At 37.9% G+C, this 21,035-nt stretch overlaps 4 protein-coding genes across 4 annotated transcripts; 2 read left to right on the top strand and 2 right to left on the bottom strand.

The window, feature by feature from the left end:
• Positions 1 to 1,176: 1,176 nt before the first annotated feature.
• LOC145701168 (matrilin-1-like) lies at positions 1,177 to 1,755 on the bottom strand. Its single transcript, XM_081778395.1, has 3 exons — positions 1,673 to 1,755; positions 1,576 to 1,599; positions 1,177 to 1,430 (listed from the first exon to the last, which is right to left on the bottom strand). The coding sequence occupies exons 1-3, from the start codon at positions 1,734 to 1,736 to the stop codon at positions 1,177 to 1,179; spliced, it is 342 nt and encodes a 113-aa protein (XP_081634521.1). The 5' UTR covers positions 1,737 to 1,755.
• Positions 1,756 to 12,039: 10,284 nt separating this feature from the next.
• Positions 12,040 to 14,228, top strand: LOC145702999 (uncharacterized). The gene is made up of 7 exons (XM_081780301.1): positions 12,040 to 12,429; positions 12,712 to 12,850; positions 13,104 to 13,242; positions 13,288 to 13,499; positions 13,544 to 13,746; positions 13,797 to 13,993; positions 14,039 to 14,228. The coding sequence occupies exons 1-7, from the start codon at positions 12,405 to 12,407 to the stop codon at positions 14,060 to 14,062; spliced, it is 939 nt and encodes a 312-aa protein (XP_081636427.1). The 5' UTR covers positions 12,040 to 12,404; the 3' UTR covers positions 14,063 to 14,228.
• A 364-nt stretch (positions 14,229 to 14,592) lies between these two features.
• LOC145701169 (nucleoside hydrolase-like) lies at positions 14,593 to 15,673 on the top strand. Its single transcript, XM_081778396.1, has 4 exons — positions 14,593 to 14,904; positions 14,943 to 15,141; positions 15,198 to 15,495; positions 15,541 to 15,673. The coding sequence occupies exons 1-4, from the start codon at positions 14,593 to 14,595 to the stop codon at positions 15,671 to 15,673; spliced, it is 942 nt and encodes a 313-aa protein (XP_081634522.1).
• Positions 15,674 to 18,028: 2,355 nt separating this feature from the next.
• LOC145701171 (solute carrier family 49 member A3-like) lies at positions 18,029 to 20,310 on the bottom strand. Its single transcript, XM_081778397.1, has 6 exons — positions 20,194 to 20,310; positions 19,502 to 20,148; positions 18,868 to 19,446; positions 18,557 to 18,811; positions 18,175 to 18,516; positions 18,029 to 18,135 (listed from the first exon to the last, which is right to left on the bottom strand). The coding sequence occupies exons 2-6, from the start codon at positions 19,605 to 19,607 to the stop codon at positions 18,029 to 18,031; spliced, it is 1,389 nt and encodes a 462-aa protein (XP_081634523.1). The 5' UTR covers positions 19,608 to 20,148; positions 20,194 to 20,310.
• Positions 20,311 to 21,035: the final 725 nt, after the last annotated feature.

Consider the following 21,035-nt stretch of genomic DNA (forward strand, 5'->3'; position numbering starts at 1 on the left):
GGCCGTCTCAGCCCCATCCCTGGCTTTTAAATTTAAATGGGCTTGACGGCCCTTCGGGCCGTCTCAGCCCCATCCCTGGCTTTTAAATTTAAATGGGCTTGACGGCCCTTCGGGCCGTCTCAGCCCCATCCCTGGCTTTTAAATTTAAATGGGCTTGACTTAGGCCGGGGCCTCTACCTAGCTCATTTCATTAAGTCAAGCTTTGTCCCCAACCCCACCCACACCCGTATTTTACGTTAGACCTATCGTTCATTTATTTTATATAATTATGGTCTTTACAAAAATAAAGAAATACTTCTTTTTTTATTTTTTCAAAAATTTTTATTATGAGTTTATTTTTTTATTCATTTGATTTCTAGTTAAGATTTTATTTAATTTCATTAGTGTAATTATCCTTATTTGTAAAATAATGGATTTTTAAAGAAGTTTCGACGTGGCCACCCTTGCGATGCCCCTAGGCCATCGCGCGCTGAGCGAGCTGCGCGCCGCTGATTTTTGCCTTTTTAGGGCCATTTTTACGGGATTGCTGGGAAAAAACTTCATCCTCCAAAAATAAATTGGTCGATTTGGGGTTAAAAAAGGGCTACGATTTCGCCTGTGTTAATTAAAATTTTATAAGAGCCGTTCTTCATGGTTTTTTGGGTGTTTTTTCTTCATAACTCCTCAACCCTTTTTCATTTCGGGTTGAAATTTAGCTTGTTTTACTCAGCTCTTCGAGATCTTCATCTTTTATGTTGATGAAAAGACCTCAAAAGCAATATTTAAAAAGTTTTATTTTTTGAGCGTGGACCCTAATTATAATTCGCCGTCTTGAAGACATATTCTGGCAGACCAGCAATCTTCTCCAGTTCATTTGCGTCGACGGAATTGCCGATTCCGACGGAGAAGACGAAAACCTTATCACCAATGAGGTCAGAAGCGGCTTTTTCAATTTCGTCTTGGCTGACTCCATCAGTTAAAACGATCAAAACTTGGGAAGCAGTCTTTCGAGCACGGGAAAGGACGTTGTTTCGGACATATCTGAGAGCGCTTCCGGCATGTGTGTTTCCAGTCATATATCTATCATCAGATTGACAGCCCAGCTCATTTGTAGGTCAGTGAAGTGAGAATTGTCTAGCCCGCGTCTCTCTGTTCTCGTTTCTTAGAATTTATTACAGATCCCACGCGTCTAAACTGTCAACCCTTGTTCCTAAGCTTCGCCAAGTCATTCTTAATCTGCCCAGCGTTGCCAGAAAGTGGAAATCCGAAGCCATTTCTGTCCGAAACATTGTCGGTGAATTGAACAACAGAAACTCTCGTTGCTGTCGCCGAGACGTCAAATTTGTCGACAAAGTCGGCGATCCATTTTTTCATCAAGTCAAATGAAACTTGCGAGACAGAAGAAGATCCGTCAGCGAGGAAGACAAGCTCCATCTGGACACCCGCACATCCTAGGAAAAATAAATCTTTCTGAACTTCAAAATCAGGCTGAAAAGTTATTTTTTGCGGCTGTTTCAATAAGCATTAAGAAAATCTTTTTTTTTTTGCGAAGCGAATTTTAAGCATTTGCGGGGCGAATTATTAAAAAAGCATCACCTGAAGCACTACGGGTTGTCCTCGCTAAAAATTTTTAACTCTTGTTTCAATTTTTCTTTCATTTCTTTTGTTTGACTTAATTTCCCTTTGAACTTACCTGCTCGGACGTCGACAGAATTGACAAATGAGCATAAAACAGAAAATATTGAAAACCACCTCATTTCCGAATTTTCCTCCGATTTCTCTAAATAAATTCGCCGTAAAAGTAAGCTCGCTAAATTGTGAATGTGAGAAAATTTTAATTAGAGGAAAGCGACAGACATAACTTTGGACCTTGCCCAACAATATTTGTTGAGAAAAAAGACGATTTACGCTATTTATCAAATAATCTTTGACTTATTGACGCACCGACGTTCTGAAAAGCATTCTTTCTCTTGAAAATACCGCACTCTTTGTCTGAAAATATCCATTTGTCAGCACAATGCCGAATTGGATTTTCGAATTCTCGACATTGAAATTTTACCTTGATGTTTATTCTTATATTTTAATCAATTTAAAAATCAATCAGAGTACTTTTGATAGAAAAAAATGAAATTAAATTTGAAGACTTTTAAATAAATTTTCTATTTTCGCCGCTAGAATCTCTTGTTTGCCGATCTCTTTGATTCTGATGTTTTTTTCTGGGTTATGAACTTGTCAAAAATTAAGGGTCTGAAGAACTCGAGGGTGCTTGTTTTGTTAGTTCTACTGGTTCATTGGAATTTGTTTTCTATTTACTCGCCGGGCGTCTGGATCGCCGCCCATCATCATCGCTTGATTCAAGAGGAACGACCAGGAGGGTCCCTTATTGCGCCGATTAAACTTTCGCCGCTTTGACAAGCTCCTTCCCTAAAGTATTATTAAGCGGCCATAAAAGCAAAATAAAACGCGAGAATTCGGATTTGCTCATGGTTTCTTTTTTTCTTCGAATCATCGATTTTAAACTCTCTCTTTATTAGACTGAACTCGGGGGTTTTGACCATTTGCGCGGAATTCTGGTAATTCCTCAGAGTTATAGCCCCTCATCATTTCTCAAGTGCAAAGCTTCTTTGATAGCGTACTTCTTCATAAGGCGTATTTTCTTAAAATAGAGCATTTTTCAACAACTCCATTCTCCTGCTGTAATTTTCGACTCATTTCCGTTTATATCCGAGGAGATGATTAATTGGGAGATTAACTGATATAACTAACCAAGGCGGGATATTATTTTAAGAGACTTTTAGATAATCAAGCTGAGATGGATCAAAATGCTGTAGATGATTTTCATATAGACCCAAAATATTATAACAAATAAATAAATATCTTTTGTTTTAACCAATGATTTATTGGCAATAAAAAATCTACAGACTTATTCGAGAGCAAAAATCGCGCGGAGTTACAAATATAATTGGATATCCAACTGATTTTCTCTGCTCTCCAATGATCCGAGTCTCGATAATTTCCTCTTCAGAATCTTTTAACAGCTTCAAAAAATTTGAAAAATCAATCAATGAGGCTACGGTTAAGCCGTTTAAATAAACAACATTTTGGTAATTACAGGTTCTTAAATGAACTTATTTTGAAGCCTTGATCTAAATCAATTTTTTGTATCGGAATACCATCATCAGATGTGCCCGGAAAAATGATAATGGAGCTGTCGTAAATAATCGAGGATGAATGCGACACAGCCTTAAATAAGAGAATTAGTGATTCAAACAACAAGTTAGAAAGGGATGATTGATTTATTGTCTTTTGCGAACTATTAGCTAAATTGATAGATTCGTTTTTTATTCAGGGGACGCGTTTCGGCACTAAAGTGCCTTCATCAGCCCTAGTACAGAAATTAACTTAACAGCTCAGAAAAAAGGAAGAGTACTCTCACCTTAGAGTGGACAATTTCGAATGAAAACGAAAATTGAAAACAGAAAATGAAAATTCGCTTTCGCGGCAGGTGAATGGAGCGCCAGAGAAAGCGAATTTCAAATGCTCCATTACAGAAATTTAACTTCAGCAAACTTGACTTGCTTGTTCAAGCTAGGGTCGTTTAACTTAATTGAGAAGGCTTCCAACAAGATGCGATCTTTATAGTAAGGTTGGTTGGAGATAACAGTCACAAATTTGTTTTTAAAGCAGAAATTGGTTTTGATCCTAGCCCTTGAAGTTGTGGGTTTGTACTTAGGAGTGTCTGGCTCACTTAGATATTTATCGTAAAGCTCTCTGAATTTTGGACATCTCAAAGTATGGAAAAACATTGGACTACGATAGCGTGGTTCGAAATGCTCTTGAATGCGTGTTCCCAGTTGTCGCTTTGTTTCTCCCTGGTAATCTGTTTTGCCACAAGGACATTGAAAGTGGTAGACTACACCCGATTTTTGTTCAATCGGGATCGGGCGTTTCCATATTGGATGCAAACATTGTTCAACTCTCACTGTTTTCCAGCAAAGTCTGAGAAAGAACTTTGGGGTAACTTTCTTGAGAATTGCCCGCATTTTGCGCCCAATACGATCGCACCGCTCCCCAGTGAATGTGGCTCGAAAATTGTAAGTGATTTCATCCTCCACTTTTCTATCCGGTTTAGGCGTATTCAAAAGTTTGATTTTGTCTTCAATAAGCGACGGTGGATATCCATTGAGAATGAATTTCCTCCTTGTGTTCCGAAAACCTAATTGAATGGCATCTTCGCAGGATGACGCATTTTTCACTCTATGAAGATGACCAACCAACAAGCTTATTTTCTGGGATTTCGGAGCGACATTAGTTCGAAAATTTGGTAAATGATCCTTATTCGACTGTTTCTCATAATGAAACATCTCAATTTTGCCTTTGTGGATTTGGAATTGAGTGTCCAAAAAGACGAGTTTACCATCTGTCATTGCTTCCTGTGTGAATTGTATATTTTTATGAAGCTTGTTGGCTTCATCCAAAATGAATTGTGACTCGGATTTTTTAATCAAAAATATACAATCATCCACGTACCTCGCAATATACAGGGCTTTCCCTTCCCCAATTAGTTGGTCAAAGAATGGGGCCTCTATTTGATGCATGAAAATATCGGCCAAAATAGGACTCAATTTTGATCCCATCGCTGAGCCATCACGTTGGCGGAAAAAACCTTCTGGGGTGGTAAAGCTCGTAAGCTTAAAAAGGACTGTGTCAACGAGGTTCTGGAATGCGTGTCTGTCAGGGAACTCAGAAACATGACCGTTTGCCAATACTTCAGCATCGAAAAAGAAAAGAGGATCTTTATATACTAATTCTACTATTAATTTACTTATTTCTTTAATTGGCAAACTCGGGAACATTTTAGATACGTCTAGAGACATCAAAGTATGTTCCTTTAAATCAATTTTGTCTTTGATTTTGAGAAAATCCTCTTTCAATTCTTTAGTATTTTTTAAATTGTATTTAACTCTATTCCTAAGTTTTTGAAGAATAGGTTGAAGAAATATTTCTGCTCCCTCACACACCGATCCCCGAGTTCCAATTATCATGCGACTTGGTTGGCCAATTTTGTGTGTTTTTGTCAATGCATATGAGCGTTTTAATGAATGCCTAGGTCGTATAAGGTTGTACGTGGAATCAGAAAAATATGGCTTTAAAGTTTTGATGGTTTTTTCATATTCAGAAACATCTTTTTTCAATGGATCAAGACTCAACTTCTCGAACTTGAAAATTGGAAGTTCTTTTTTAATGTTTTCGTTATACGCTTTTTTGGACCAAATACAAATCTTTTGTTCTTTATCTGCCTTTGTTATCATTATTTCCGGATTTTCGGAGAGAAAATCTCTTAAAATTTTCATAGAAGGGTCGTTAGAGTGAACTTGAAATTCGCTTTCTCTGGCGCTCCATTCACCTGCCGCGAAAGCGAATTTTCATTTTCTGTTTTCAATTTTCGTTTTCATTCGAAATTGTCCACTCTAAGGTGAGAGTACTCTTCCTTTTTTCTGAGCTGTTAAGTTAATTTCTGTACTAGGGCTGATGAAGGCACTTTAGTGCCGAAACGCGTCCCCTGAATAAAAAAACGAATCTATCATTATGAGAGGTCAACTATAAGACAATATTAGCTAAATTCTTCTTTTATCCCGAATAAGAAGAATATCTTTGTCTATCAATTGCCTAACCCTAACCCTAAACTGGAGTTGTTGAAAGCAAACATAACGAAAGCTTATCGATAGATTGCTCTACAGTTTCTTTCTCCTCTCAAAACTCAAAGGCACTTCGGCGGACAAGCAAGCTTTTCGAGCCCTTTGCTCAGGAGGTGTACCCTAGTGGGGTAAGGTTAAGGTTAAACACTTTCGCTGTACCAATCTGTTTAAAATTTTGTTATTTTCGGTTCGTTTAAGGTTGTCAATATCATATTTTTGCAATAAAAGAGAGTCAAAATCACATTTACAGTTAATCAACCCCGATTGAAGAACATTGTCGATAATACATCAAGGACCAAAAATCAATAAATTCAATTACTTTTTGAAGATGGCCTATTCTTATCCACTCGTTGTTCATGAATCGCCAAATTTCTTTGAATCGTATTAATTTACCGTCGCTGTCATTTTCTCCCCCGATGGTCAACAAACTTCCCGAAGGCAGGCCGATAGCGGAAAATGATATTATTTTTCTTAATATATCTTCTGTATATTTATTGATTCGGTTGGTCACCTTGGATGCTTTTCAAGCATAATCCAGCCCTCCTCCGTTAACGTTTCAACTGCTCCATTTGCAAAGCGTCCTCCTATTGCAGTCGGGCGACCATTGTATGAACTCAGTTCTCCGTTAAGATGATTTCTGTTTGTTTTATACGATGGTATTACTTCTCTTCCATTAAATATCTCGCATACGGGTTTATTCCAAGAAAAACAAATCATTGCTATAAATCGCGGAGTATTTTTAGACAGAAATATTTGTAATAAATTCAAACCTTCGCTACCATTAGCGATTGATAAAACTGAATGACTATCTCGATAATCAGCAAATAGCCGCATTGATAATTTCGTGAGCTCGCAACCGTCTAACCGTCCGATCTAAAGCAAAATACAAGTTGTTTTTGAATCTCGAAATACTTTATGAAAATCATCAGCCCAGCCTCCAAAGATGTGAAGCTTGTCATTCACTAATGCGTGTCTCGAGAAATAAGGAAATTTCGAAATGCTGTAACCGGTGTTAAATGGAGGCAAGAACTGTACTTCGTTGTATAACTCATCTTGAACGACAACATATGGTTGATACGGTATGGATGTTATAGCTTCTGTTAATAGAGGGTCGGTGTTCCAGTACATGTTATCACCGCGTTCTGTTAACATCACATTTATCTGGCGACCGTCGGACACATAATAGTAATTTTTGATTTCCGATATTTCATCAAATTTATGAATTCGAATCTTCTTGTTTTCGACTTTTTCAAGGCCACTTGGCTCAAATTTCGAACAGGTTATATTTTTTTTCTTAAAAAAATTAGGTTATATAAATTTTGAAAAGAAGCAAGACAAATCGAAAGACTATTCAGTCAAACTTTACCTCAGAAACTTCAAAAAAAGAGAATCGGGGGGATTTGTTTGTTTCATTTTGGGATTTCGTTTCAAGGAGAAGTGTCAGTTCTGTTAACTCTGAAGCCTTGGTTTGGCAAATGTTCGGAATTGCTGATGAATAAGGATAAGTTTGCCAAACCTTATCTGTAATATTCAATTGCAAACTTAAGGACCCCCCCGTTAACAATTTTCCTAAAAAAAATCGAAAATTTCAAAACAGCCATATTTTGGCTTCTGAGTGTGCCTGGAAGTTAAATTTATCACAAATACTTGTTAGGAGCATTTTTTGACCAATAAAAATCTAAAATTTAAGAAAAATTAGGACTTTTTCGTCATTTTTCTTCAAAAAGTCCAATTTTCAAACGCGATTTTGAGGGTGTTAGAGTCGAGATAGACCCCCAAAAAATAAAGCCTCAAAATCGTTTTTTGATCTGTAGAATCCATTTCCGGGGTCAAAATTCCGAAAATTGATTTTTCGAAAATTGTTGACGGGGGGGGTCCTTAAGCGTGTATCGTGATAATCAGAGTCGATCCAAATTGTGCCATTTTTATAAGTTCCAAAAATAAATAGGCTTGTTCCATCATAGAAATAAGCCCCAAGAATTTTTGTCTGAATAGAAGAAAATTTCTTCAATTTGAATTCGAGATGAAATGTTTCTCTTCCATTTAATTTCATCTCAATAGTAGAAATATGATTTAATCCTTTTAGTGAAGAAAACCATTGATCTGCAGGTCTTGATTCCGGAATAATTGTTTTCAGGTAAATAACGGGCGGAAAAGGAGGCTGGATAACAGCATTCTTCGAGAAACGAGGAAAAACATCGTCGTGAAAGGCAAAAAAAGGATTGCTTGTTACGTGCAGCTTTTCTTCTGAGTTTCTTTGAATAATTCCGATCATGTTTCTCTCTCAAGAATAGATTAATAATCTACAATAAAAACCCAAATTTTAACCGCCTATAAAGTCCGAAACTGAATTCGATTCAAATCGAAGTTGTTTATCCTTTCCGTAATCAAATTCGATTTCATACAAACTTCCGAAAACATAATTTTGAATATAAATCTTCTCATTGTTGATTATTCCATTGACAAAGTACTCGCATTCGTCATTGTGGACTCCTTTTTGATCAGTATAATAAGGATCATCTTCGGCGAATAATTTTGAATTACAAATAGGTTTTTCTTTGTATTTAACGAGGGAACCGATCCACTCGCGACCAAGAGACAGAAAGCTTCCTTCTGCTTCCAACAACAACGAGTACAGAGTATTTGAAAGAGGAATACTTCGTGCTGCGATTATTAAAAGAAGTTTTTTTCCATCCATCTTATTGAGTTATGAATTTTCAAAATCAAATTCTTCTCCTTCTAGACTTTCTTCCCCTGATCTTGTCATGTTTGAATTGTTTTATGAACAGGGTTCGAAATTGGCGGGTTAAGGGGGGGATCGACGAGAATTTTTTCAGAGGTGATCGTAATTTCGCGTATACACATGGTCTGTGTATGAATCTTATATTTTTGGAATCCTAAGATCCTCTTGAATCTGTTGAGCCTAAAACCATTCGATAAAAATAAGATTTAGGGGGTAAAATTAAGAAAAATGTAAAAAAAATGACTATTCTTGGTGCATTTTCGCGAAAATGCCCCTACTTTGACGGCATTTTTGACCGATTTTTTCTGGCCAAAATTTTTTCTACTTCTCGCCGGTTAATTTTTTCAACCCTTTTCTTTTTGCCAGTAAATTCAAATTTTGCCTATCTGATCAGGTTTTCCCGCATTTTTGGTCACGGAAATCCCGATTCTCGTCGACCCCCTCCTTAAGGTTAAAAAAAAGATATTTTATTTAAGTCCCGAGAACAAAACCATGGAAAAAATTGACGCATTCGGAAATTTTTTAATTATCTATATTACTGTTGAGATGCAAAGAATTTAAAATAGGGATTTTAACTCATTCCAATGGAACAACATGGACCGGGTCCAGGTCCATGAACTCACTTGGTAATTTTATACTATTTTTTCTCCATCCTTTTTCAATTTCTTCATCTATTCTTATTCTGTTCAAGGCAACGGTCGTCGACAACTTGATGTGATGGTCACCCAATTTCACACTCATCATGTTGAAGACTCCTTTGAAGCTGACAGAAGATACTTTCGCATTGGCGTGATTGCTTGCGATAAAACCCTGTGCTTCTTCAAATCGGCCCAAGTTGTACTCCGGAGCATAATAATAACATTTGTCTTCGTTACCTGTTGGACGGCTTGTGAAGGTCAAAATTTTTTATTTAGTCTTCTTATTTATAAAGTCTACTTGTTTTTCAACCGTTACAGATAACCACTACCGGAAAAATAACGTATTCTCCTCTTTCGCCTTTTATCTCAATATGATGAGTGCCAATGGAAGATCCAAAGTGAAAAACGAAGACCCCTCTAAAAAGAAAATTATAAGAAAAGAAAGAAAAATTTTGGCGAGTCCCCATTCCGTCTATGGAGAAAATAACTGAGATGTAGCCTGCCTATGCGATTACATATTTTTATGTCGATTTTTAATGAAAATCGGAGCATCGCCATTTTCTTTCACTTTCACCAGAGTGGCAAATCTAGACAAAAAATTTATTTGCGCTGGCCAGTTGTCCAGATTATTTCCTCTAATGCTCGACGACCAAAACAACCATTGACAATCCTGTTTAATCTACCCCAATGACTGGGCAGACAAGATTTCTGGCTAGTTTGCCTAATTTTCCTCGGCCAGATTCGCCACCCTGCTTTCATTAAGTTTCCAATCGCATCAACCAAGTAATGCTCGCCGTTGAGAAAAGTTGCACCAGTGGACTTTTGCGTTTTGATTGATTTTATCATGAAAAATAAGGACTTATCAACAAAAACATTCATAAAGGGTAAAATCATCTGAAATGTTGATTTGTTTATTGTTTCCACGATAATCAGACAAAATAAATTTTCGAAGCTCTTGTTTTTTATTTGTTCGATCATCATGCTCGGTGTTGTTTTTTGCGTCACTAGAATAAGAGTCTTGCAAGTTTACTTGATCAAAAATAGTCGAGTTTAGATCAAAAACAGGAGTCAATTTTTGTTGTGAATCCAACTTTTCACACTCATAATAGGGACAGGGGCAACCTTTCAGACAGTATTCTTGAAATGGACAAACGTCTCCAGCTGCGTCGTAAGATCGTGTTTGCTCAAAACACATCGACTCGCAGGGAGAAATTGTTATTGTCGTTGCTGTTTCCAAAACCAGCGTTTTTGAACAAAGATGGCGACACACACTTTGGTCGTAAAACTGCTTCTTCTGACATCGCCGAAGATTCATGTCGTTTTCTTCTGTTGAGAAAAGACGAACCTTCGTTTCAGCATTTGAAATCTTAGTAACCGGCTCAGGGACTTCAAATTCCTGTGTTTCGTAACATTGCTTCATCAAATGGCCACAATAGTCCATTGTCGCAACTCGGACGCATTTTTTGTAATTTCGGTGACAAGTCGAAGTTAAAAAAGTTGTTACGGCACGTGATTTCTCCAAAGAATGAACATTTGCTAGTGACATAAATATCTGGGTAGAAAAAAATTATGATAGTACCTATAAGCATAACCGTGATCCAAAAAATTGAACCGAGAGTAAGGTAGGTGTATTTCTGAGGGTCTGTATCGTTGCCGTGCTTTGCAAGGCTCATTTTTGCGGTAACTTTTTTCTTCCATGTTTGCTTCTCTTTTGATTTCTGCATATGGTGTTCTTGAGTATCGATGCTTCGGATTGTCAAAACTTCTTCGGGCAACAAATACAGTTTCTTCTGTTTCAGTCTCAAAACACCAATACAGTCGCAATCAAGACACTTATTCGATGTTTATTTTTACTTATTGAATCAAAATTGTAGTTACCCGGACTCTTTTTTGATATATCGGAATCTTCATCCTCTTTTTTCCTCTTTTGTCAACCATTGCGACTGAGTTTTGAGTGAGAATTCTGGAGTAAAACAAAAAGCGCCGGTATATGAAGATGACAGTTTCACTGACATTTGGACAATTTTGCCTCCGTTTTCGTTCCTTTTTGAATGTCACCAGCGCTTTTCTATATTAGAATATTCTTCGTCGAAGTTCAAAGCGAGACTATTTAAAAATTTAAAAACACTGCAGGAAAATCCGATTCTTGATGTCTACCGCCTTAAGTCTCCAGCGGTCATTCGATTGCTTACTTTTGCCATTAAGACATACGCCAGATAGAAAAAAAAAACGAAAATAATCTTGTTCAAAAATCAGTTTTCACTCAACCAGTAAGATAAAATTCCTGCTTCGCTGATTTTCGGTCAATATAACAAAGCGCGGTAACTTATAATTGAAACAAAAACAGGACGTCTGGTTGACGGTCAAAGTTGGCACGCTTAAATGGCATCAACGAAACAAAGGTCCTTGAGAGCAGGGGAATGCTCGTCTTCCTTTCCGAAAAGAGAAAAAACTCTGCGGCGCTAAATCATTTATTCATTGAGCACCACTCTAGTGCCTGGCTCACCTGCCAGCTCATCAAAAACTCAAGAAAAGAAGAAAGAAAGACGCTCGTGAGTGTGTCTGTCTGCTATTTGACGGCCTTTTTTCTAATACAGTGATTTTTACAGAGATTTTGAAGAGACACAGAAAAGAAGGAGATTTGTGATCTTCAGAAGAGCAAGAAAAGGGATATTTTATGTATAAAAATTAAGCAAAAATTATATAGAAATCGAATTTTTTTGAGCGTTTTATCATTTTAAAACCACCTATTTATACTCATTTGTATTTCTGCTTATTTCTTTATTCAGTTTATGCAACAATGAAAATTTTCTTCAATGATTTTTGACAAGTATAATCGTTAAAAAATCCCCGTAATCATCCATTTACAGCTCCGAGCCCTAATTAGGCTTTTTATTTTCGCCACGTGATTATGATTCTCCGGACCGCTACCGTAGCTACATGAATGTGCCACTTTGCCATATAAATACCACCCTAGAAAAGCGGCCAAAAGGTATCGAAAAATCGAAAAAGCAAGCAACCGCCCCTAATTACCGCCCGGTGATTGCCTTAATTAAATTTTTCGAGACACTTTTTTTGATTTTTAAGCGCTTGAGTGATTTTCCTCTCGCCTTGCCCTTGAGCCACGTGACGGAGCCCAGTTTTGAAGCTTTACATTCCATTTTCTTCATTAACCGGAAAGTTCGTTTTACCGCTCATAAGTTATCCTGAGAAAGTGAATTTTCTTTGGCTGCGAAGGTTAAGCACAAAAACAAAGGAGGTTACGACGCCCGGATACCGAGTCTACTAGAGAGGCTCTTTTATTAGCGAAGCAGAGCACAGATTCGAGAGAGAACAAAAAAAGAAATGAAGCTGAGGATCGTTTTTTCATGTAAGTTTTCTTCTTATTTAGCTTTTTATTTAACAAAAATACTCTGAAAAAAATTTTTGTTAAAGAAATTTTTTTTCCTTCTTTGCAGCTTTACTGCTTAAAATTAAAAATAAGAATAAATAATATAATTAATAATCGAACCAAATAAACATAAAGAAAGAATGAATAAACAAAATAAAGAATTTTCTTTTTCTTAAAAATCGCCTTGAAATCGGTTAAATCTCTTCTGATCCGTTCTTCCTGAAATTCTATCCTAATCCCTTTTTATCCCCCTCCTTCTAGTGGCGGCAGCAGTCTCAGCCGTTCATAAAACCTTCGTCGGTTCGGACAGAAGCGTAGCGTATCCAATTTACTGCGATGAACAAAAGTCGGAAATTGAATCTCTCGTCCCTACGTTTTCAGAAGAAGGTCCAGCTATTTCAGGATTGGCTTCTCAGATAATCAGATGAAAAGATTTTTTGATGGAGAATGTTCTTAACGACGCGTTTTTATGATTTGATGGTGTCTTTTTATGAATTTGATTAAGTCCAAATTTTTCTGAACATAAATCATCATCATAAAACCGATGTAAAGGCCACGCGTTTCCATTTTTCTCAAATGTAACCTTTGAACTTTCTTTTAACGAGTACGGAAATTTGTCATGTAATTGACCCCTTGATCTTCAAGCCAAGATAAGTGCGAGACGGAAAGGCGATTGTGAATGGATATCTATCTAATGAGTACTTGTTCAATACTATTTATGATTGTACGATGCGAGGAGGGAGGACAGAACAGGTCTTGTTGTTGGCGATTTTGGAGCCATCTGATGTCAAGGTACTTATTCATAGAGAAGATGTCTTATTCAATGATAAATTTAAGGTGATCTCAAGCAACTTTGATCCAAACTCGAAAAAATCCGAGAAACTCGCGACTTGCACTACTGGCGAGACTTATCCTCAGGCCACGATTCAATGGCTCAACGACCAAGGAAATATCGTCTTCGAATGCAATGAAAACTCGAAGCTTGATGCTAACGATTGCTTTGTCGATTATTCGGGAACTGGAGTTGCAAAAGAAAACCGCTACAGAAGGTAAGTTTTACTTTCATTTCCGATTAATAATCGTCGTTTTCTAGCTCGACAGTTGATGCCAGTCTGCGAGCAGAAATAGACGCTAGTGAAAAGTACCAGTGCCGAGTTGTTTATCAAAAATTGGTCGACGGCCAATCCGTAGAATCATATCTCGACAGCCCGTTTCCAGCAGAAGGTTGTATCGCTGGACCCTGCTCGAAGAAAGTTGTTGATCTTCCTGTCGACCCACCAACTGAAACTCACAGAGGTACCAATTCATGACTTTTCTCAGATTTTAGATTCAACCTTCAATTCTAGATTCACCGAATGAAGACACTCCTAACCCGATCGAAGACCCCGCTGAAGAAGAAATTGACGTGGATGCCGCTGGAAATGGCAACAAAACTTTCTTGGTCGGAAGTGTCACTGGAATCGTCATTATTGCGATTATTATCGCAGTCATATTTTATGTCAAGAAAAGAGGAAACGAAGATGAAGATGGAACTAAATATACTGTAAGAATTGATCTAACCCGAAAAGGTCTAAGAGCGCATTTTTAGGAGGGAGCCCAGACAGAAGCCTAACTTCAACCTTCAAAGCCACTTCTAGAAGAATTCAAAAGATTAACTACACAACTAATGCCAAACAAAAAAATCTAAGAAGAAAGTAACATACAGTAATTATTTCAAACCTGCTCATATCATGATCATTTTTGACTGTGACAGAAAATCAATTAATAAAAACATAATTCAACGCAATTTTTCCTTTTGAAAACAAAAGGTCAAAAAGGTTTAAACAAACGAGTTTATCTTGGTCTACGGAGGAGGCCGATTTTTATTCGAAAGCCAAATAGAGAAAACAGCCAAAAACAGAAAGATAGAAATTCCTTTTTAGAAAAAATGAAACTCAGATCATTTTTAACACCAATTCTTATCCGAACGATGGCCTCAAAGGAATGTCTTTTTTGATTCGAGAGAAGCTCTAGAATTAACTCTCTTTGAGGCTAGAAAAAGAGGGTGATCGTCGATTGTGATCCGGGAATTGATGATGCTCTTGCGATTCAATATCTTTTGCCAAGGGTTCAAAATCTCTTTTCAATTATTCAAAGATCTATATGAATCCTTCTTTCAAGAATCTCAAATCATCTGTTGAAATTGTCGCTCTAACGATCGTTGATGGAAACGTCAAAACTCATCAAGGCGCTGCAAATGCTCTTAGAATCTTGAAGAGTAACAATCTTGAGAGTATTCCACCGATTTATCTCGGCGCCGATTTTCCGGAAGAAAGTGATGGATGGTATGGTGAAGATGGTCTTGGAAATCAACAAGGACTCGAGCCGAGAATCTCGGGTAATGATGTTGAAAAGGGCGACTTTTTAGAGATTGACATGGGCAAATCAGCGGGGCAAGCGATTGTTGATCTTACTGTAAGTCAAATTGCTTATGCAGCAAATGAATACTTCAGCTTGAACACGATGATATCACAATTTTGTCCCTTGGGCCGCTGACCAACATCGCTCAAGCTCTCAAACTGGACCCAAGTCTTCCTGAGCGCGTAAATGAGTGGACAGTCATGGGAGGAAATTTGTATGGAGCTGGAAATGCTCCGGGACAGGCAGCAGAGTACAACTTTTGGTTCGACTATTATTCTGCAGAGAAAGTGATATCAAGGAAGATTTCTCAAGATGAATTTTTCGGCATTTTTCCTACAAACATTAAGGAATCAATCAAAGCTTTCTTCCTCATTTGACGCCAACGATCGTGACCCTAGAACTCGCACGACAATTTCCCTTCCCGATTTCTTTCTGGCACGATATGGATGAGTCATTTATAAAATCCGTCTCAAAATATGATGCAGAGCGATACTTTGGAGAGTTTCACCCTCGATGCCAGTTCGACAACGGCCCTGGTTGGAGAATTTATGATTTGCTCGCCGCTCTTTGTCACACAAATCCGGAAATCATTACTGAGGCTTGGGAGCATTCTGTCGGAGTGGAGACAGAAGGAAAGCACACGAAGTAAGTTTTCTTGAATCTTCGAACCCCGAAATGATGGTTTTTCAGAGGGCTGCTTGTAATCGACCGATATTCGATTGGTGATGGCATTTTCGACTATGAAGGCAAAGCAAAGCTACCAACTACTGTTGATATAGCGAAAATATTGAGACTTCCTGGAATACAGGCATTCGAAAAATAATTCAAGCTCTGTAATAAATGAAAAACAAGTGATTTTTTTCAAAAACAAAACTATTTTGACCTTGAACTTTCATTTTTAGACTTTACTTTAAGTAACCCGCAGTGGGATATTTAGCACGTGTTTTTCAGCATTTGCTTAACATTATGACCCTGTTATAAAGCTAGCTCAGGTCAAAGCTTTCCATTTCGTGAAAATGAAATTATTTTTTTCTCTCCTGTCCCTTTCGAACTCAGTCTATGGAGACCCTTTGAAAGATTTTCCGAGGAGTCTTCAGGTGTCCGAAAGAGATGAAATTTGCAAGTAAAAAAATGTTCTTTCTGATAATTTTCACTTACAAATTTGTTTTTCATAGGGATGAAGACCTCCAAAAGGATTGTCAAGCAGTCTGCAGAGCTGAATATAACCGCTGTCGGTTGCTTTGTGAGACAGAGTATTGTCTCTCGATCTGCCAACGAGAATATGAAAGTAGGATAAAATCATTCTTTCTACTTATCGTTTTGTACAACAGCTTGTTTTGCAAATTGCCCATGCGGAGAAAATTGCCCAAATTGAAAGATTGACCGAGGATGGTTGGTACGATAACTGGGATAACGATCAGTAAGAAACTTTGACTGAATATTTCCAAAAGTTTTTTTAGCCTGGAAGGAGGAGAAGCCCATTCATTTATCTCTCTTCCGTCAGGAAAAATGCTCATGCTTGGAGGCTACGTGCGGGATACATGGCCAGGGCCAGAGAGATACCAGGATAAAATTTGGGAGTTCGATCTTGATGAAAAATGGTGGGTCGTTGGAAACCTTAAAAAAGTAAGAAAGAAAAATATCATCCAGGTCGTTCATGGAGGATCAGCAATGATGATCAACAACTCGATTTTCTACTTTGGTGGAGAATATGAAGAAGAGGAAGGTTCGGACGATTTCGAAAGCCCGATTCAACGCATTGATCTCGAAAATGAAACGATCGCCGAAGACGGTGTAGAAGTCATCGGCAATCACGATTTCCGCTCTTTCTTTCCGAAGCTTTTCTTCTCTTTTCTTACGTGCCCTGCTTTAAAATTTTAGATGCTACATTATCGCATACTTAGTTTCTGATCGAAATTAATCTACTTAAAAGTTTTGCAATAAAAAAAATTTTGTATTCGTGTATATGATATACAGTATATCTCAAGCGACTTTGATCCCAACTTAAAAGATCGAGATTTACTTGTTTTAGGGGCCTGCTTTTGATCGATCAGTATTCAGTCGGTGAAGGCATTTTCGATTATGATTGTAAAGTGAAGCTTCATACTGCTGTGAATATGCAAGAAATAATGAGACTACCAGAAAGACAGGCATATAAGAAATAAATCATGTTTAGCAGTTTTTTTTTATCAATAAAGAAAAGTTTTTTTCCATGAGATACGAACAAACGAATCAACAAAGTGCTGTTCGTACAGTTAACAGGGTAATAGAAGCTAGTTTTGGTATATCTGAATTAAACAAGTTATTATAAAGAATTCTTTATGATAACATATTATTTTGACTTACGACTACCTATCAGCCAAAGAGGCGCCTACAAATCGAATTAGTAATTTACATAAGTGTTTCTTCTTTCAAGTCGAGCGATTCGTTCTTCATATTGAGCCACCATCTCGTTCATTTTACGTTCATAGTCATTTCGCATGTCCTCCATTTGTCTTTCCCATTTTTTCTCGTCGTCGTTCATCTTTTTCAACGCATTTTGAACGGTCTCTACGTTGTATGTTGTTTGTTTTCTGCAATAAACTAGGAGCTCTTCCGGCGAAATTTTGATCTCTTTCGGTCTATTGACGTCGTACATATGATTCCAACTTGGAACAGCGGAATTTCCAAGTTCCCAAATTTTGCATCCAGATTTGGAGATTATTGGCCTCAAATGTCTCAGGTTGAACAAATCTTATTTCCGCTGAATTTTTTTCACAGTCCATTCCAGAGGAAGATCCATTTGATCCCGGGTTCAAGGTTTCATGGTTCTGCAGCGGAACCTCGTTCTGCGGTAAAGTTGAATCAGAGCCCTGTAGTCGAGGATTTGGAATGACCATTCCAGACGGAAGTCCTGTAGGCACATTTAGGGAAAATGTGAAGTAATCAGACGTTTCTCCAGGGTTCTCTTGATTTTCATGATTCTTGCGATTCATGATGCGAGGAATTCTTGCAAATTGAATGAATTCAGACGAGAAATCAAAGAGAAAGAGGAGTCTCTACTTTCCCTTCGTATTTGCACAGATTTTGATTTCGTTTATTCTTGCGAAATGCAATGTTTACAAGAAGATTCGTAACGGAAAAAAGGGAAAATGTCGCATCTGAATAATCTTTCTTATAAAATTAATTCTACATTGGATTACAAGGAAGTTGTTACTGAAGTATCTTCAAGCTCTTCATAATGATGTTTTCTTCTGTATGAGCATTTGTACAAAAAGAGAAACAAAAACCAGAGTCCCAAGATCACTAAAATAGTGTTGATATTGGCAAATTTTTCGATTTTACCAATATCGAGGTAAAATGAGAACTCCGATAAATCTTGCCCCTCTTCCTTTGGATTGCAAACAGATGAGTCAGGCTCGAAACCTTGCGGAACCGCCGCACTCCCGAACATCATAACCGCCGCTAGAAGTTGCCCGAGCATCATCATAAATCCGGTTGAGGTTGCTTCTCCGACGGGAAAAGTCGACTCCGCCGCCATTTCGCAACAAAGCGGGAAGAAACTCAGCCCTCCTAGGCCATAAAGTCCACAAACGACGCCAATCCATGGCTCAATTTCTGGCGTATGCATGATGAAAGCGAAACCAATCGAAGCACCAAGAGCGACAAGAAGCAAAATTTTTGCGGCTAAAAACGAAATTTCAAATATTTCAGTTTTCAATTTTACCCGGAGAATGATATTCTTTTCCATCAATGAAAATCGACAAAATCGCACTGAAAACGATTCCAGTAACAATTATAGCTGAGGCACAAATTGAAGAGCTGAAAGTATTGTCGTATCCCCCAGGGCAGAGAAATTGGACAAGAAGGGTAAGTTTTGTTGAGAAATGTCCGATTCCGATTGCTCCGCAGACGAGAATCCAAATGTATTCGCGGCCGTATTCCTTGAAGAGATATTTTAGTCGTTGTTTGAAGGATAGTTCTTCTGCTTTGATTGGGTTTGAGGGTAAATATTTTTGACTATTTTTGTCTTCAAACCCGTTTCTGAAAGATAATTGCCTTCTCCAGGAATGAAAAAGGACGCAAGAAGCCCCAAAACAACTGGAATGGCAAAGATCAACGCTTGTATCCACAAGTCACTTGCCGATCTCACAATTATCGGGGCTGTTACTGCAGCAATCATCATCCCCAGTGGATTCGAAAGGGAAGAAAGTGAGTTGGCAAGTAGTCTCTGATCAGCTTGAAACCACTGAGATGCCATTTTTGTCGGAATAACGAGGATGAAAGCTTGACTGACAGCCATAATTGCAGTCCCGACAAGGGCAACTGGGTAGCACCAATTGGGTGCTGCTATAAAATCGCCATTTTGATCGAGTTCTTCATGAAAAAGCGTCGATAACCGGACGACTGAGCCAGCAAGATTGAACGCCGCTGCTATCCAAATCGACTTTCTCAGACCAATTATATCCACACAATAGATAGCGACAAAGCCAACAGGTATTCCCACCAGCATGAAGAGAACTGAGAACAAATCAACTTGATTGGTGGTTATTCCGAAGTACTCTGTGGTCGGCCCAGGAATCGGAGCAAATGCTAGCCAGCCCATTGCATTGCCACCTGCAAATTTTATTAACGATATTTTCGCGGGGTTGGTTTTCAAGAAGCAAATAACCTGAAGTTGCCATGACAGTGAAAAGAGCAAGCCATCGATAATTCGGGTTTATGCTTAGTTTTTCATCTGTTGATTCTTCTTCATTTTCCTCTTCCGAAAAAGACATGCCTTCAATGATTTTTTGCAAACAGGTAGTTAGCGAAAAAACTGTGTCAGAAATATTTGCAATGATTGAACAAATAAAGGGGAGTGTGAAGAAAATTTTTCTCTTTTTTTCAATGATGTCATATTTGCTCGTAAAATGAGTAAAATCTCGTAAATCAAGATCTTGGAAAAAGATTTGTTTTATTCGAATTTTGAGGAAAGTAATTGGCAAGGTCACGGAGTTGCTGAGAAGAGGACACCACAAAGCATGTTAGACGAGCGCTGCTTTACCGGAAAATGTGAACGGTCGTAATGTCAGTGGCTGTCAAGGTGCAAAAACAGCAAAAAAAGAAGACAAACGAAGCTCACGTTCAATTTTTGAACCTTCCTGAGCCATCGGCGCCGACGCCCAAATGAACCTCAAATTCCATTTCGTCGAGCTTTTTAGCGGTTCAACTGTGGATTCCGCTCTCCGGAGGGAGCTAGTAATGTGCATAGATAAGATAAGTACTGATACTACAAGCTCAGAACCGCGCCTCGTCGGGCAGAGGACAAGTCAAAATCTAAAATGAAAAATTTCGAAACGAAAATTCAGCAATTGAGCTTACCTGAATAGCTACTGCTGTTTCACTTTGGTAAGCATGTAGCATAACTTCATCCCTTAGTGGCGTAAATTGCTTATTCGCCTGCGCCGCGCCGGCCACAGTTCTAAATCAAATTACGACTCCATTGAATAAGCCCCTCACTTTCGAAAAAATAAAGAAGCGCTTGATTCTTTATTGAAAAAAATTGAAGAAGAAATTGACGTGGATGCCGCTGGAAATGGCAACAAAACTTTCTTGGTCGGAAGTGTCACTGGAATCGTCATTATTGCGATTATTATCGCAGTCATATTTTATGTCAAGAAAAGAGGAAACGAAGATGAAGATGGAACTAAATATACTGTAAGAATTGATCTAACCCGAAAAGGTCTAAGAGCGCATTTTTAGGAGGGAGCCCAGACAGAAGCCTAACTTCAACCTTCAAAGCCACTTCTAGAAGAATTCAAAAGATTAACTACACAACTAATGCCAAACAAAAAAATCTAAGAAGAAAGTAACATACAGTAATTATTTCAAACCTGCTCATATCATGATCATTTTTGACTGTGACAGAAAATCAATTAATAAAAACATAATTCAACGCAATTTTTCCTTTTGAAAACAAAAGGTCAAAAAGGTTTAAACAAACGAGTTTATCTTGGTCTACGGAGGAGGCCGATTTTTATTCGAAAGCCAAATAGAGAAAACAGCCAAAAACAGAAAGATAGAAATTCCTTTTTAGAAAAAATGAAACTCAGATCATTTTTAACACCAATTCTTATCCGAACGATGGCCTCAAAGGAATGTCTTTTTGATTCGAGAGAAGCTCTAGAATTAACTCTCTTTGAGGCTAGAAAAAGAGGGTGATC

This window comes from Oikopleura dioica, chromosome PAR, assembly GCF_907165135.1.
Source record: "Oikopleura dioica chromosome PAR, OKI2018_I68_1.0, whole genome shotgun sequence".
NCBI classification, from domain to species: Eukaryota; Metazoa; Chordata; class Appendicularia; order Copelata; family Oikopleuridae; genus Oikopleura; species Oikopleura dioica.